This window comes from Magnolia sinica, chromosome 19 (assembly GCF_029962835.1).
Source record: "Magnolia sinica isolate HGM2019 chromosome 19, MsV1, whole genome shotgun sequence".
Taxonomy (NCBI): Eukaryota; Viridiplantae; Streptophyta; class Magnoliopsida; order Magnoliales; family Magnoliaceae; genus Magnolia; species Magnolia sinica.
The window spans coordinates 54,269,405-54,285,641 of record NC_080591.1 but is presented as its reverse complement, the minus strand read 5'-3'; the positions used below and the strand labels follow the sequence as shown (position 1 = coordinate 54,285,641).

The following is a 16,237-nucleotide window of genomic DNA, read 5'->3' as shown; positions in this document are numbered from 1 at the left end:
CCTAAATCCCTTGTAGTAGGAATACTTAGGACCTTTGCTTAAGTAGATGGTATTTTTTTTTCGTCCGGCATGTTTAGAAATGATTGTAACCCATGCAGTGCCCTGTAATTGGCCGTACTAACGGCATTTTGAAATTTGTGTGAATGAGTGGATTGCATTGCAAAAATTCTTGTCACCATGAGGATGCTTGTGTATGTGTTTACCAATGTTTGTGAATAGGATACTTATGGTTCCTGTGAATTTATGTATGCTCTTGGTATGCAAATGTTCAAATACCTAACCTATCCAAGGACATTCTTCTAGGAAATGCCTCCACGACCAGAGGGTCGATTCATCTGCCTACCTCATGACGGCTTAGTCGAGAGGGACCAAATCTTCGACGATCAACATGGCACACAAGGGGTTAGCGGTTCCCAAAATGCACCGCCACCGCAAGCCGCGTCACCCGCACCTCCCCCGCCACCAACCATGGATCGAATGGACCAAATGTTGCTCCTTATGCAACAACAACAACAAATGATGGCCACTAGTATGCAGCAACAATAACAAATGATGGTCACTATGATGGGGGCAATGGCTCAAAACTTGGGCATGCCGCAACCTGAAGCGCCCAGCTTAGCCACGCTCGTAACCAACCCGAATAACCTCTATGAGCGGTTCTAGAGGCATAGGCCGCCTACTTTTATCGGCACCCACCGCCTAGAGGAAGCGGAATACTGGCTCAACCGAGTCACCAGGTTACTACGGCCTCTCCACTATTCTGAGGCGGAAAATGTAGAGCTCGTCTCATATCTCTTTGAGAAGGAGGCGGACCTGTGGTGGGAGAGTGTCCTCCGATCCATTCCCGAGAACCACATATGGACGTGGGAGGCATTCGAGGCCCGCTTTAATGAGAAATATATCCCTCAATCGTATCAGCATGAGAGGGAGAATGAATTTCTCCGCCTCCAACAAGGGGGGATGAGCGTGGCCCAATATGAGAACCACTTTACGGAACTCTCCCGCTACGCTTCCGAAATGATCACCAACGAAGCAATCAAGATGAGACGGTTCAGGGCAGGGTTGAGGAGTGGTATCCACTCCAAGACGTGTTGTGCCAGCATCAGAACATATGCCGAGCTCGTCAGGATGTCGATACGGGCGGAACAGGATGAAGAGCGGGTCGCACGGAACCGTTCACAGCTAGGGCCACGAAACAGGATAGAGGGACCGTCCTCCTCTTTTGCAGGGAAAAGGGCGCGTCCTAGCTCACCACCCCGACTAGCCGCCACACCAGCTCCTTCTGCACGACCGGCCCAGATATGTACTTATTATAGGAGAGCGGGACACCCTGAGCCCTACTGTTTTATGAGGATGAGAGACCTCGGCTTCACACCGCCACAGCGCAACATTAGGCCCCCGCAGCAGGCCTTGCAGATTCCGCCCCTACGGGCAATGGGGCCTAGCCAGCAGTCTCGTCGTCCACCACCACCTCAGGTTAGGCCGCCACAACGGCCCATGCAGCGGCCGAACTTTCCACAGCAGGCTCGGGTGCATGCCCTAGCGGTGGAGGGCCAAGATGTGGCAGTCCCTACTCCTACGGCCTTTGAGGTGACGGCCCACATTCAAGGTACTCCCATATTCCTTTTGGTGGACATCGAGTCCACTGCTTCTCTTATATCTCATGCAACCGTCAAGCATCTGGGGCTACGCCTTAGCCCCTTCGTGGGGGTAAAGATCATTGCAACCGCCGGTACTTTCTCAGAAGTGACGAAGATATGCCATGATTGCCTCATCAACTTGGGATGCAAGGTGGTACATGTGGATTTGATAGAGACCAAAATCTTCCATTATGACGTCATCCTGGGCATGGACTGGTTGAGAGTGATGAAAGCAAAAATCGATTGCGATACAATGATAGTGAAGAGACACGAGGACGACGGCACTTCCCTTACATTTTCGGTCTAGGTCAGCTACGAACGCAGGATTTTGTGTTATGCTTCATTGGAGGACGGATATAATGGACCCTCGGTAACATTCACACCCGTGGTCTGAGATTTTGAGGACATATTTAAAGCTATACTTGAGCTTCCTCCTCGACATGAGATAGACTTCACGATCGATCTAACTCCGGGTGCCAAACCCATCTCGTTGCCTACTTACCGCATGCCCCCATGTGAGATGGAAGAGTTGTGGTCTAAGATCGACGATTTGCTGGGGTCAGGCTTTATCCGACCTAGTGTATCGCCGTGGGGAGCCCCAGTCCTATTTGTAAAGAAAAAGGATGGCTCTTTACGACTATGTGTGGATTACAGAAGATTGAACCAAGTGACGGTTCGGAACAAATATCCACTGCCCAGAATCGATGATCTATTCGACCAGCTGAGGGGTGCTCAATACTTCTCAAAGATTGATCTACAATCAGGACATCATCAGCTGCGAGTGAGGGACGAGGATATACAGAAAACGGCTTTCAGAACCTACTTTGGCCATTATGAATTCCTAGTTATGTCGTTCGGGCTCACTAATGCCCCGGCGGTATTCATGGATCTCATGAATAGGGTCTTCAGGCCATTCTTATACAGATTCGTCATCATATTCATCGACGACATACTGATCTATTCTAAGAGCCGTGAAGAACATGAAGAACATTTGAGAGCGGTCCTCGAAACACTTAGGAAGAATCAACTATATACGCAATTCAGGAAATGCGACTTCTGAAAGGAGGAGGTCAAATTTCTGGGTCATGTAGTGTCTAAGGAAGGGATATCTGTAGATCTCACCAAGGTGGCAGTGGTACAAGATTGGAAGCAACCGAAGTCGGTTACGGAAGAGCGAAGTTTCCTTGGTCTTGCAAGCTATTACCGCAGATTCATTAGAGACTTCTCAAAGATAGCCCGACCGCTATCCCAGCTAACTCAGAAGGACCTCAAATTTGTCTGGAATGAAAGGGCGGAGACGGCTTTCCAAGAGTTGAAGGACAAACTGACGTCAGCACCTGTGCTTGTGCTACCTGAGCAAGGGGTTAAGTACACCGTCTATACTGACGCCTCTCATGTGGGCTTGGGTTGTGTACTCATGCAACAAGACAGGGCAATTGCGTATGCGTCTCGACAGCTAAGGAAGCATGAGGAGAACTACCCTACACATGACCTCGAGCTTGCGGCGGTAGTTTTCGCATTGAAGATATGGAGGCACAATCTCTATGGTGAGGAGTTTGAGCTCTTCTCTGATCATAAGAGCCTCAAATACATCTTCACCCAGAAGGACCTGAATATGAGACAGCGTCGCTAGATGGAGACATTGAAAGACTTCAAGTTCGATGTCTCATATCATCCTGGCAAGGCCAACTTGGTGGCTGACGCCTTGAGTCGTAAGAAGACAATTGAATTTGTGGCCCCGCAAATGGTGAGAGAGTGGGACATGGTGGAGTTCGTTTAGGACTTCGACACGAAGCTAACTGTGGAGGAGCCATACGAGATCATAGCCCACATTCAGACCCTGCCCCTGGTTGACAGTAAGATCATTGAAGCCCAGGGGGGCGATGAGTTATTGAAAAAGATGAGGGAAAGAGCAAGGAATGATGGGAAGTCTAAGTGGAGGATCGGTACCGATGGAGGGTTGCGGTGCCGAGGCTACCTTTGTGTTCCAAACCTTCAGGGACTACGAGAAGAAGTTTTAAAAGCTGCTCACAACTCCAAGTTGGCGATGCATCCGGGTAGTACAAAGATGTACCGAGATCTAAAGCGAACCTATTGGTGGGACAACATGAAGAAGGAAATAGCGGAGTATGTGTCCCGATGTCTCACCTGTCAACAAGTTAAGGCTGAACACCGCCGACCACCGGGCCTATTGCAGCTCATGCTTATAGCAGAATGGAAGTGGGACTTCATATCTATGGATTTTATTGCCGGTTTACCCAAGACAAGGAGGGGGCATGACTCGATATGGGTGATTGTGGACAGGCTAACCAAATCAGCCCACTTCCTGCCGATCAAGACTTCTAGCTCCTCCAATGATTTGGCTAAGCTGTATATCAATGAGATAGTGCGGCTCCATGGCGTCCCATTGGAGATTGTGTCAGACCGGGATACTCGGTTCACGTCGATCTTCTGGACCCACATTCAAGAAGCTATGGGAGTGAAACTGAAGTTTAGCACCGCCTTCCACCCGCAAACAGATGGGCAAACTGAACGGATGAACTAAGTTTTGGAAGACATGTTGCGTGCTTGTGTTCTAGACTTTCAGGAGAGTTGGGACGTTTGCTTCCTATATGCCGAGTTCGCCTACAACAATAGTTTCCAAGCTAGCATTGGTATGGCACCTTACGAGGCCTTGTATGGGCGCCCATGCCGAGCCCCGCATTGTTGGGAGGAAATTGGTGAGAAGAGTTTGCTAAGACCGGATCTGGTGCGGATCACAACCAAAAAGATTGGAATTATCCGACGCCGCCTCTTGACGACTCAAAGCAAGCAGAAAAGTTATGCCGACACAAGGTGACGGGACTTGAAATTTGAAGCTGGGGACCACGTATTTCTCAAGATGTCCCCAATGAAGGGCGTTTTATGCTTTGGCAAGAAAGGAAAAATCGTGCCACGGTTCATCGTGCCATTCCAGATTTTGGACCATGTGGGTACGGTTGCCTATCGCTTGGCCCTACCCACGCCTCTAGCCGGAGTGCATAACGCCTTCCATGTATCAATATTGAAGAAGTACGTCCCCGATCCTTCGTATATCATCAAGTGAAAACATGTGAAACTTAAGGAAAATGCCACATACATTCTTCGACCCACTCAAATACTTGATAGGAAGGAGCAGGTCCTACGCAACAAGGTCATCCCATTGGTCAAGGTACTATGGACCCATCACGATGAAGAAGAGGCCACTTGGGAGACGGAAGCAGAAGTTCACAAGCATTACCCAACTCTGCTTCAGCTATACGAATAGGAACAAATTTCGAGGACGAAATTTATTTGTAAGGGGGTTAAATTGTAACAACCCGTTTAACCAGTACAGTGTCTTGGGGTGTCCACGTAAGATTTTTCGCAAGACCGATCATTTAAACCATGCGCGGTGAGGTACCACAGGCAAATCAACCTAGGATTAGCCCATTAGAATAAACCGATTGGATCATGACAGGACCCAGTGTGGGCTGTCGAGCCGGTGGGTCATTTACCCTTAGCGACAGCTCGTATGGGTTACATCGTGACACAGGAAGGTCAGAAAATTCTAAAAATAAAAGGAACCATAAATCTCACTAGGCTTTTGCACCATTGCGGACCACGAACCCAGCAGACACCCAGAAGTGGGATCTAGCACTGACTAAATGCACCCCACCAATGCCAGGACCGAGATCTGGTGCTTGCAAATGAAACTGAGATACCAAGCTATTCAACCGTCGGATCTCTTCCACTTTTACGGTGGAGGTCTAATGAATTTTCCTACACCCGTCTACCAACTCTGGGACCCGATCATGGAACGGTGACCGTCGATCACAAATCGGACCTGTACGACCAAACCCTAGATCCGATCGTCCCCAAATTTTGCATGGTCCTTCATTGGGACATGAAGCAACTATCCTAGAAATTTCATAGCCATAGGGCCACCATAACCACTCCAATCACCAGAATGGACCCCTCAGGGCCGTTTAAAGATCAAAACCATTGACTCAAACCCCACAACCGTCCATCCGTTTGTTCCCAAATTTTACACGGGCCCTAATCGGGCCATAGGGCACCTACCCATCAAATTTGGTGGCCAAAGGAGTGTTAGGGCTACGCCAACTCCAAAAATGAGTCTTAGTAGGCTATTTTAGGAATTTGAGGAAACTTAAGGCCAAAGGGCCCAAGTCTAGGGAATAAACCCTAGCTCTCATAACTCTCCCTCATTTGCCACAACCACCAAGAGAGAAAGAGAGAGAAGGAGCCAAGAGGAGAGGATAGTGTGAGAGGAGGTGATTCAAGGTGGACCCTATATCGAGGTGGGAACTAAGGAAGCCGATCTTACATCTCCCTATCCTTTTCCCAAAGGGAAAACCCAACACTACAACCCCAAGGATCACCCATTGATCATCTAGGTAAAATCCTTCATCCCTTTTTGCTTGAAACCCTTGTTTAGAGGAGAGACATACATGAGATTCTAACATACAATGTATGCTTTAGGGATTCCGGCAATTCGATCCCAAAAAGCCACGCTCCTAGGTCGTTCCCAAGCCTTCAACGAATTCGATGGTGCGGATTATTGTTCTTAAGTGGGCTAGCACCAATTTTAATACGAGATTAATAATTTTGGTTGCTTGGATGTCATATTTGGAGAATATAGAGAAACCCTAGGAATTGTAGGTTTGTTGAAATAATATGAAATTGTTGGTTTGACTCTTATGATTATTGTTCTTACCGCTCACATGATTTGGTGTATGGATGATTACATGTTCATGCCTTGTATGATTTTTCCATGTGTTGTAGCCTCATAGGATGTATGATTATTGCTCTTGTACATATGATTTCTCAACATGGAGGAAGTGTTAATTTCCTCACCAACCCACACCACACACATACATTTTATTCATGATATTAATAGTTGCTTATTAGAGAAAGTTGAATTATATGTTGAGCAACATGAGAACATGGTGTTGAATATGCTTGATGTTGCATTGGTTGTTGGCATGCTACGAGCCACTATTCCTACCCTTGGGTTGGTTAGGAACTTGCGAGAGATAGTAGTCCCATCGGTAGGACTACGCTATGGTTGGACTTATAGGTTGGGGCGAGTGTGTTCCGGTGGCTGTAGTTCGACTATATGGGACTCTCGTGCCCAATGTCACCCGCCTCATGCTCGCCTGACTCGTGAGGTCTAGCCTACCGTCTGACCAACCTTGATTGTTAACCCTGTTTGCTCACACATGTTTGAAACCTAAAATACCCTATAACCGTGGTAGCCCATCAATAATCCACTTGAAATTAGTCCACAGCCTCATGAGCCGGGCATGGTAGAATGAGACACTGTGTCCGAGCTGTCGGCCTATGTTGGGGTACTGCACCTCCCCGTAGTGACCACGAGCGATCTCTTTCTCACGGCACTCCTCATGTGCTTGAAGTTGGGGATGAGGAACCCGACGGGATCATGGACCGCGGGGTCTCGGCCTCACGCATTGGGGGGTCTTGGCCTCGCAACCCGTTTAGGGCGTTGATATGTGGGGTGTACCAGATTCCCTAATCGGCTGAATGAATGGACCTAACTAATAACTCGGCTAACACGATCGCATTGCATCATACTAGTTAGGGTGGCGACTCGACAGTCGAGGTCACACTGAGGGAGTGTTGTCATTTGTGATTGTTAGATGGTGTCGCTCGAGGGAGCGTCGTGGTGAGGGCATGCATCATGTCATGCTGCATACATGCGCATTAATAAGATTACTTAAACGTATGTGATTGTCTACTTTTCATTAAGATCATATTATAATTGATGCCTATGATAACTTAAGGTTAATAGCACCCACTGAGTTGATCACTGACTCCCACTCTGGGACGGTGTTTTAAAACACCAACCAGACCCCTTTATAGATGCAGGTGACCCAGGGCTGGAGGAGCCTGGCGAGGTGAGCCTCGACGAGGAGGACAAGCTATCTTATTTCCAGTTGATGGACGGCTCTCCATCGGCTTGATGGGCAGGATCGGGATTGCTGGGCTGTGGGCTCAGCCGTATTATTTTTGGGCATAGTATTCTTTTGTTGTTTTCGTTGGGCAACGCTTGTGCGACCCCTTTTTTTTGAACCTGTATATATGATAGATCTCTTTCATCTCAGTAGACTTGTGTGGTTATGTTCATGTTTCAGGAAATTTCAGGCTGCACAAATTAAACCGAATTAAATGCTCATTAATGAAAGTCGGTTATAAGTGACTCTCGGGAACTCGGGAGTTGAGCGTAATGCGCGACCCCCGAATTCTAGGGCATTACATTTAGGGAAACTTCTAAATATAACAAAGTTAAGACATACTACACTAGGCTGTAAGGCCAGGGTAGGCAATAAAAGAACAAAGTAATAGCAAAGTAAAGAAAGCACACAAAGTTAAGCCATACTTCATTGACTTTTTAGGGTCCAGTTAGGCCAAATGTTAAATAAATGAAATCAAAATAAAAACATGAGTAGCTGTAGACATTGCAAGTGTGTAGGGAATGTGTGAAATGGAATACGACTTGATTATGAGATGTGATAAGGAAAAGGGGAAATTAGACACCCTTTTAAGTCGAAAGGGATGGTTTGACATCCCAAATTTTGACCGTACTTGTTGACTTCAATGGCGTCTTCATCTTTGACGTTGACATATATAAGAAACTGGCAAGAGGAATATTTCAGATATGACATAGAGTTAGGCACATGCTTCGACAGTAACGGGAGTTAATTGATGTCGAAGCATATTGGGCCAAAGCCAGCTTTCCTGAACCAAACTCTTTGGTGACATCTGCTTCTCTCCCTCACATTGCTATCTCTATCCTTCTGTCCCCCATCTCATCTTTCCATGCTGGCTCTCTTTGAACTCTCTCCGGACCTCCTTCAGCTCGTTGGCAATGAACTGTCTTAAATAGGCAAATGGGCAACGACACATACCCCATACAACATAGATCGGACCAAGTCGAATTGGACCTCATCAAGGAGGTAGCATGCTTGGGTGCAAGATACATAGGCTTCGCAACCTCAAATTGGTGGCCAGAGTATTTGGGCCAAAAACGGTGGAGCGGGGATCATATTTGTGCGAAAACGTTCCCTTGCACACCATTTTCATATAAATGGATTACCTTCCATCCTTAATAGGCTTATAACCTTTTTTAAACCCAACAGTGCTCCATGGGTACGCTAGAGATTATGTTCGCTTGTTATCTTGTCGTGTACATGCCTTGGTAGTGGCTGATCCACTCCAATGGTTGTATTTAAGGTGCAATTTTAGTTGGACATGCGCTTCGATTAGCACTCATCCAAAGTTGACAAGTGGGTTTCAAACCCATTTAGCATGGGGTGTCTATTGATGCTCCTCTTTGGTAGAGGTTGGGGTACAATTGAATGCCAAAGTGAGTGGACACCCCATCCCTGGATTAGACGTAGATGTGATCTGGTTTATTCCTTACCAGTTGTTATTTTTTGAGAGGTTCGTTTGATTAAACCTTAACCTGGACATCTCACGAGGATTGGGGAAAATGTTGCAATTTATCCCTACGCATTCTATGGCTTTATTGGGCATCGAATCACAACCCTTTCATATCGTGATCGATATGTGTACATTGAAGGAGCCTGTGAGTCTAGATTGAAGGTGGTTAGAGCCCCTTGCTTTCTACAACCTTGCGAGGATAACACACTTGGGTCTGAAAAGGTAGTTTTCAATGTTGTACGATCCCCTAGGATCACTTGTAAGATAAGTCATTTGTAATAGGCAGTTGCCTGTGCATTTTTGCGGCTTTATGGATCCCCCACATTACGATGCATTAGGCTTTCAAGTGTCCTAGACTAGACCCATCAGAGTTATTCTTTCGTCATTCGAGTTCTCCATTTCGTCACTTTGGTTGTAATATACTTTTTCGTAGCTAGATGTGTGGTTGCGTGACACGCCCCGAAAATCGACACCCCAGTATAAAGGCCCCAGTCTCGAGTTCTAGGATGTGAACCAAATGAAAGTACACGTGTGACCTCATTCAAATTCACATTCATTCCATACACGAATAATTAGAGTAATGCAATTCAACTTAGTGGATCCAAAGTGAGGTAAAGATAATGAAAAATCTAGAGATATAGGGCTAACAGTCAAAATACAATTCTAATAGTTGTGATCACCCAAAATGGGGATTATACAAGCCACAATGAACATAAAATAAAATCAACATGCGGAACACACCCAGTCAGGGAATCCAACATATACAAGTATAAAATTAAATAAATGTAAGGTCTTCTAGTTTCGCCCAACACTCCCAAGACATCATAATGAAAGTACAAGCAAATCCAAGCCTACCTGCCGGAGGCCTTGATAGAACTTGCATTAACAAGAATGCTTGGTTAGTGTTTTAAAACACCATCTCAGGTGACAGTGAGTAGCTAACTCAGTGGTTCCATTAGTTCTAAGTTATGCATGTTATCAACCCAATCAGTATGAGTAATGAAAATTAAGAAATTAAACAAATTCATTAATACTATTGTTAAATGCACATATGAAGGTATGACATAATGCATGCTCTTTTCAAATAACACTCACTTCCAAGCGACTTCAACGCCTATTTTATATATGTCAACACTTCCTCACAAGTGGCCCAATGCCAAATCGCAAGTCCTATCTAATGCAATGCGATGAATGCGTATGTTACTTGAGTAGTTAGTAAGTTCTATTTATCCAACATATTAGGGAGGGTAAAATGCCCTCATTTTATCATGGTCTCAACTGGATCATGAGGCTCAGGGCAGCTGAAGCGACTCCTTACATGTGTACCTTAATTTGTATTTGAGTTCACCACCCAAACGACAACTCTCCAATTAATGTGAGGCTAACACTGGCCCGACTAATCACTAAGGACTCGGATGATATAGTCCAAACGCATAGAGTTAGGAAGTTCATTGATGGGTGGAGGGTGCCCACAAACGATGTAAGCGTCATCACCCAAATGTAATTATGGAGCAATTGCGGCATCATTATAGTTTGATATACTATACTCATAGCCTCCTCTATTGCTCATTGGTCACTATGAGGAGGCTTATCACCCAAGCACAGGCCAATAGCTTGGACATGGTGTCCCATACTACCATGCCCAACCCATGAGTCTTATGGATCATACCACTAATAGTTAAAATTAAACTCATTTAATAAGAATGGGATATCATAAATTTTATTTGTCATTGTCATACATTGTGAACACATATGGTTAGTCAATTATTGGGCTAATTCGATTGACTTGGAGAACTCCGGTACAACCGACATCGGGTGAGAGCATCCCATGTAGTTTAGCTACTTCAGTCGTCTGTATTCAACCCAGGGTCGATCAAACAAGCATATGGTGGCTGACTTAACTCAGGGCACCCTTCAGTTCGAGCGGTTAGCCGACTTTTCTAATTTTTTAAGTAACTTAAGCATCACGATAGCCTAACAATTCATCATGTCGTCATAACACAGATTTAACAACATAACCACTTAAGCACTTCATCAAATATGTGAGCATCAATAGAACAACACAACTACTTAGGCATTTTCTCAAACACGTGAGCATCGATAGAACCACACATCTACTTAGGAATGTTATTAAACATGTGAGCATCAATAGGACACCACATTCAATCACTTAGGCATTTTATCAAACATGTGAGCATCAAGAAATGACTAATGACACATGTTGTAATCAAATTCAAAATATGGATATATTAGAAATCAATAAAACATTCACCATAAAAGATCATTAACTGGGACTCTCAAGGTTTGATAAAAAGTAACATAAAGATAATGGTCCACAGTTTAGAGGGTTTCACGCCACCTAATCTCGCTTAGGGTTAAGACTTTTGAAAAAAAATTACCAATTTCTATACAAACACGAAGAACTATGTGAGATTCATGTAATTCATCTTAGAAAAACCTAGGTTGGGAAGTACGGTTTATTACTTACCTCTCAATTGCGAGTGAGGTGCATTCGGCGGAGGAAAACGATCAAGGCTAGGGCTTTGATTGGAAGGAATCGATGAAATGAACCACCAAAACTTCCCAACTCCTACTCTCATTCTTCTTCTCTCCCTCTTTCTCTCTCTCTCTTTCTCTTTCTCTCTTTCTCTCCTTTTCTCCTTTAGCTAAGACAAATTCGTACGAGGAGAGAGGGTGTGAAATAAAATGAGTTTTATAGTGCTCGAAGATGCTCAAATGGCCCCAATGACCATTTATTCATTATAATAACTATAAGGGATGTTGTTTCTAACTAATGAGACCCAATGAGAGGTTTACGGGTTAATCTAAGCCATGAGATCAGTGTCTCACTAAGAGATCTAGGTTTGGACACAACCATCCAATGATCAGACGTGTTGATCAACAGAGAAGGCACTAACTCAGATCGATAGTCACCAAGCGTCGATCGGGTCTATAACTATACAAATGTGAGAAAGGTAATAATCTCGATCGATGCCCTAAATTTGGTCATCATTTAACGGACCGAAAGCCACAACTTTGGCAAAGACCGGATACAAACAATTAACTTAAGTTCTTGATTAATTTCATAAATATTCACACATCTCATGCCCTGACCTTATGAGTCCATGTTGAGCAATTTGATATGCGATCTTGGCTCGATGTCCCGTAATGGACGTCAAGCCCGCTAAGATGAACATCTTTTTACAGTCTCGGGTTTAGCGGCCCATTAACGAGTGGTTTAAAGCTTATTCAGATAATCAGGGCATTCTGTAATAAATTGGATAATGATATTTCTTATGTATGGAAAATAGAGTTTCGATTAGCTAAGTTCATAAAGTGGCCCTATTCGTTATTTGAGAAAATGGTGATTCCGCTCTAATTACCCTAATTCAACTATACTAAAAACTACCTGAATTAGTAAAATATACTAAAAATAGAAAATTCTAATTTAATCATATAAGATGATTCCTATCATGATTAGAAGTAATTCTTAAGAAGACACCGAATATGAAAAATCTAAGATGAATAAGATATGTGTGGTTCATCGGCAATATGCAGTTGTAGAAATTTTCAGTTTCAATACGTCTATTGCTTATAATGTTTTTTATACTTTTAATTAATATATTATTTTAATAATTTTTATGATAATTCATCATCAAGTCAACTTTAATCCCACCAATTGTTATTCTATTTTGAGATCTATAAAAATTCTAAAAATTCTGAAAGTACCAGCTACTTGAAACTAATGATTTTTGGTACAATTTTTGAAACTTTCTAAATTTAACCTCATTTGAGTTTTTTTTTTATGAAACTAGACTTGCTTCAATCTGAATTTTGAATCACCTCAATCGGAGTTGTAAAATAAAAGATATGAATTTTTGAAGTCAGTACACTGAACTGTCAAAATCTGAACATACAAAATATCGCTAAATAGGAGGTGGCGATGGCACCGCCGATTCGATGGTGAGGCATTGCCGTTTTGGCGGTGGCACCTCTGGGGACTGTCCAAAAACTTTTTTATTTTTTACGGTGGCACCGCCAGGGTCGGTCCATGCTCAGTAAAAGTTAAACTTTTCCTCTTTTGGGCGGTTTTGGTAGACTCCACATCACTCATTTTGGTCCCAAACATATACGAATGCATACACGAATATGCACTCATATCAATGAATCGAAGATAACACCCAAGGACATCCAACTCCCAAGTTGGAAAAAATATGAGACGTTCCATTGCGTTATTTCAAAAGTAATCATCCCATATTCTGAGATGATTAAGATAACACTGAGAGTTCAAGCCAACCGCCCCATGTTCCGCATATGATCTTAGAGAACACCGACAGTTAGAGAAAATCAAATCAATTATTATTGTTGTGTCGGCACCCACCAGGAAGTATGAAAGATTGCTCAGTGCCTCAGATGCCACGTGCGTTGTATTTTTGAAAAAAAAAATAATTGGATTTTTGTAAAAAGGATCCCCACCTGTAGAGCATGGTTCCATGGGGTTTTTATTGCAAAATATTTTTAAAAGATTTTTTGGGCAATTTATTTCAAAGATATCTGCCCTATCTCGCAGGTGGGCATTGTCATGTGATTTTTATTTTGTCCTCTCTCTTCTTTTCTTTTTTTAGATTTTTAAACAAGTCCGACTTACTATCATTTTCACTGGGGATTGCAGTGGTTATGATCGAAGTCGATCTTTATTGCAATTTTTTTGTTAAAATAAATTTAACCTATTATCTCACAATCCAGTGGATACGATCAAGATTAGCTTTTATTAAGATGGGCTCTCTGCTTGGTGTCTAACTTTTAGCGTGTTGTTAGTCGACACAATGATATTTTCTTCACTATTATGGGTTCTTCTATACCTGCAGAGAAAAAGAGATCGCTTTACCTGAAGGGTTGAAGAGTTAGAGTAGAGGAAGCGAGGCTCACACGTTCGACCTCTATGAGACTTAAGCTGATTCATGAGGGTTTTTTTTTACAACCCTTAGAAGTACAAATTAGAAGTTCCTTCCTAAATCTAGGCCGAGTTGAAAGTCCTTGAATGTCAGGGTTTCACTCTTTACCTTCGAGATATGAACCCAGGCCAGAATCGAGGAATGTCATGTTTTTGCTTCTCTCTCTCTCTCTCTCTCTCTCTCTCTCTCTCTCTCTCTACCGTTTTTACTCATAGTGCCTTTCGAGTTTTCACTACGTCTGATTTTGCTCTTCAATTTTGCCCATGGTGCCCTTTCGGGTTTTTACCACATCTCGGGTTTTTGTTCTTGTCTGCCTATTAACAGTTTTGCCTTTTTCTCCTAGCATTCTTTCAAGTTTTTAGTAGTTCCGCTATGCATTCATTGTTTTTACTCAAGGTGCCCTTGCTAGTTTTCACCTTGCCCATTTTGCTTTGGATGCACTTTTATTTATTTATTTACTTATTTTTGTGGTCGGGAATTTCATCATTGCCGGCCGGTGGAATTCTCCAAGATAATAGGAGGCTTTCAAATGCACTTCCCAAGGTGTTTTGAAGGGTGAGGAGGTTGGTGGGTTTTTGCCCTAGGAACTTTGTTTGGTGTTTTCTTTTTTCTTTTCATTTTTTATGTCCTTATTGTTTTTTGAAATTTTTGGGCTACTTGTTTTTCTTATTCTTTATACACACACACACACACACGGTTTTTTTTAGATTGTGTTGGTAGAGAGGGATGGGGTTCTACCTTGGGCGGCATCTCATAACCATCCTACTACCCATTGTGAATTTTAATGTAGTCAGTGTTTGTTAGCTTAGGAAGATCTTCACCCACCATATCAGTGAGGCGGAGTGCACCTCCATGGAGCACTTCTCGAACAATGAGTGGGCCTTTCTAGGTGGGCTTGAACTTGCCCCTTGGATCGGGCAAGTGAGGAGGTAAGATTTTCTTCGTTACCATGTCTCATATTATGAACGTTCTTATGCAGACCTGCTTATTGTATGCTCATTTAATCCTCTTCTGGTAAGTATGGGAATGGCATAAAGCTCGCATATGTTTTTCGTCTGCCAAATGCAATTGATCATAGTGGGCCTGTAGCCATTTTCCTTCTTCAACTTCACTTTCCAACAATACGTGTAGTGAGGGAATCATAACTTCGACTGGTATAACAGCCTTCATTCCGTATGTAAGCTTATATGGAGTGGTGCTCGTTGTAGTGCGGATGGACATTCAATAAGTACAAAGTGCATATGGAAACTTCTCTAACCAGTCATGGTATGTTTTTACCATTTTTTTGAGGATAAAAATGAGCGTCTAGTTGGCAGCTTCAACCCTTCCATTCATTTGCAGTCGATAGGGGCTTGATCAGTGCTGATTAACTTTGAATTGTTCGAGAAATTTATCTTCCTTTCGGTTTACGAATTGTGTCCCATTATCCATGATGATGACCCACGGGACTCCATAGCGGTTGATGATGTTATTCTTTAGAAACCGTACCACATGTGATGTTGCTATGGTGGTATATGATGCTGCCTCCACCCATTTGATGAAATAATCAACTATCACCAAGATGTACTCGTGGCCATTAGATGCTACCCCACATTAAGAAGGGCCATGGTGTCATCAGGTTGTATAATTCAGAACTAGGGGCATGGATCCAATTCACATGCTCCTGACATTTGAAGCATTTCCTAATAGATTCATAGCAGTTTGTTTCCATTACAGCCAGTAGTATCCTAGTCGTAGGATCTTCTTGGCCATCATGTGTGGTGTACAGATTCCATCGTTGACTTCTAACATGATTTTTGCCACTTTTGCCTCATCCACACATCGTAGTAGGACCTAATTAAAGGGTCATTTGTATAGGATTCCTCCGTTAATTGTCAACTGTGAGGCTAATCGCTGAATTGTGCGGCGGTCTGTGGGCGTGGTGCTTTCGGGGTACCCCCAATCTTCTAAATATTTCTTGATGTCGATATACCATGGATGTTCGTCAGGTGGCATTTCAACTTCTTCAATTTTCAGGCAGAAAGTTGGATCTTTTTTAAGCTCAACTGTGAGTTCCCATTAGGTTGCACCTTTAGGAATTTCTAGCATGGATGACAGTGCAGCCAGAGCATCTGCGAATTAATTCTTGGTGCGTGGCATGTATGTAAAAGTGGCTTTGTG

The 16,237-nt window shown here is 43.5% G+C and overlaps 1 protein-coding gene across 1 annotated transcript; it reads left to right on the top strand.

The window, feature by feature from the left end:
* The first annotated feature begins 306 nt into the window (after positions 1 to 306).
* Positions 307 to 1,947, top strand: LOC131234621 (uncharacterized). The gene is made up of 2 exons (XM_058231551.1): positions 307 to 529; positions 779 to 1,947. The coding sequence occupies exons 1-2, from the start codon at positions 307 to 309 to the stop codon at positions 1,945 to 1,947; spliced, it is 1,392 nt and encodes a 463-aa protein (XP_058087534.1).
* Positions 1,948 to 16,237: the final 14,290 nt, after the last annotated feature.

What these genes read in the sequence shown, in the direction of transcription:
- LOC131234621 (XM_058231551.1), top strand. Translation starts at nt 307, where the DNA reads ATGCCTCCACGACCAGAGGGTCGATTCATCTGCCTACCTCATGACGGC. An exon ending in ACAACAAATGATGGCCACTA is followed by an intron (nt 530 to 778) that starts GTATGCAGCAAC and finishes CGGAAAATGTAG; the next exon opens with AGCTCGTCTCATATCTCTTT.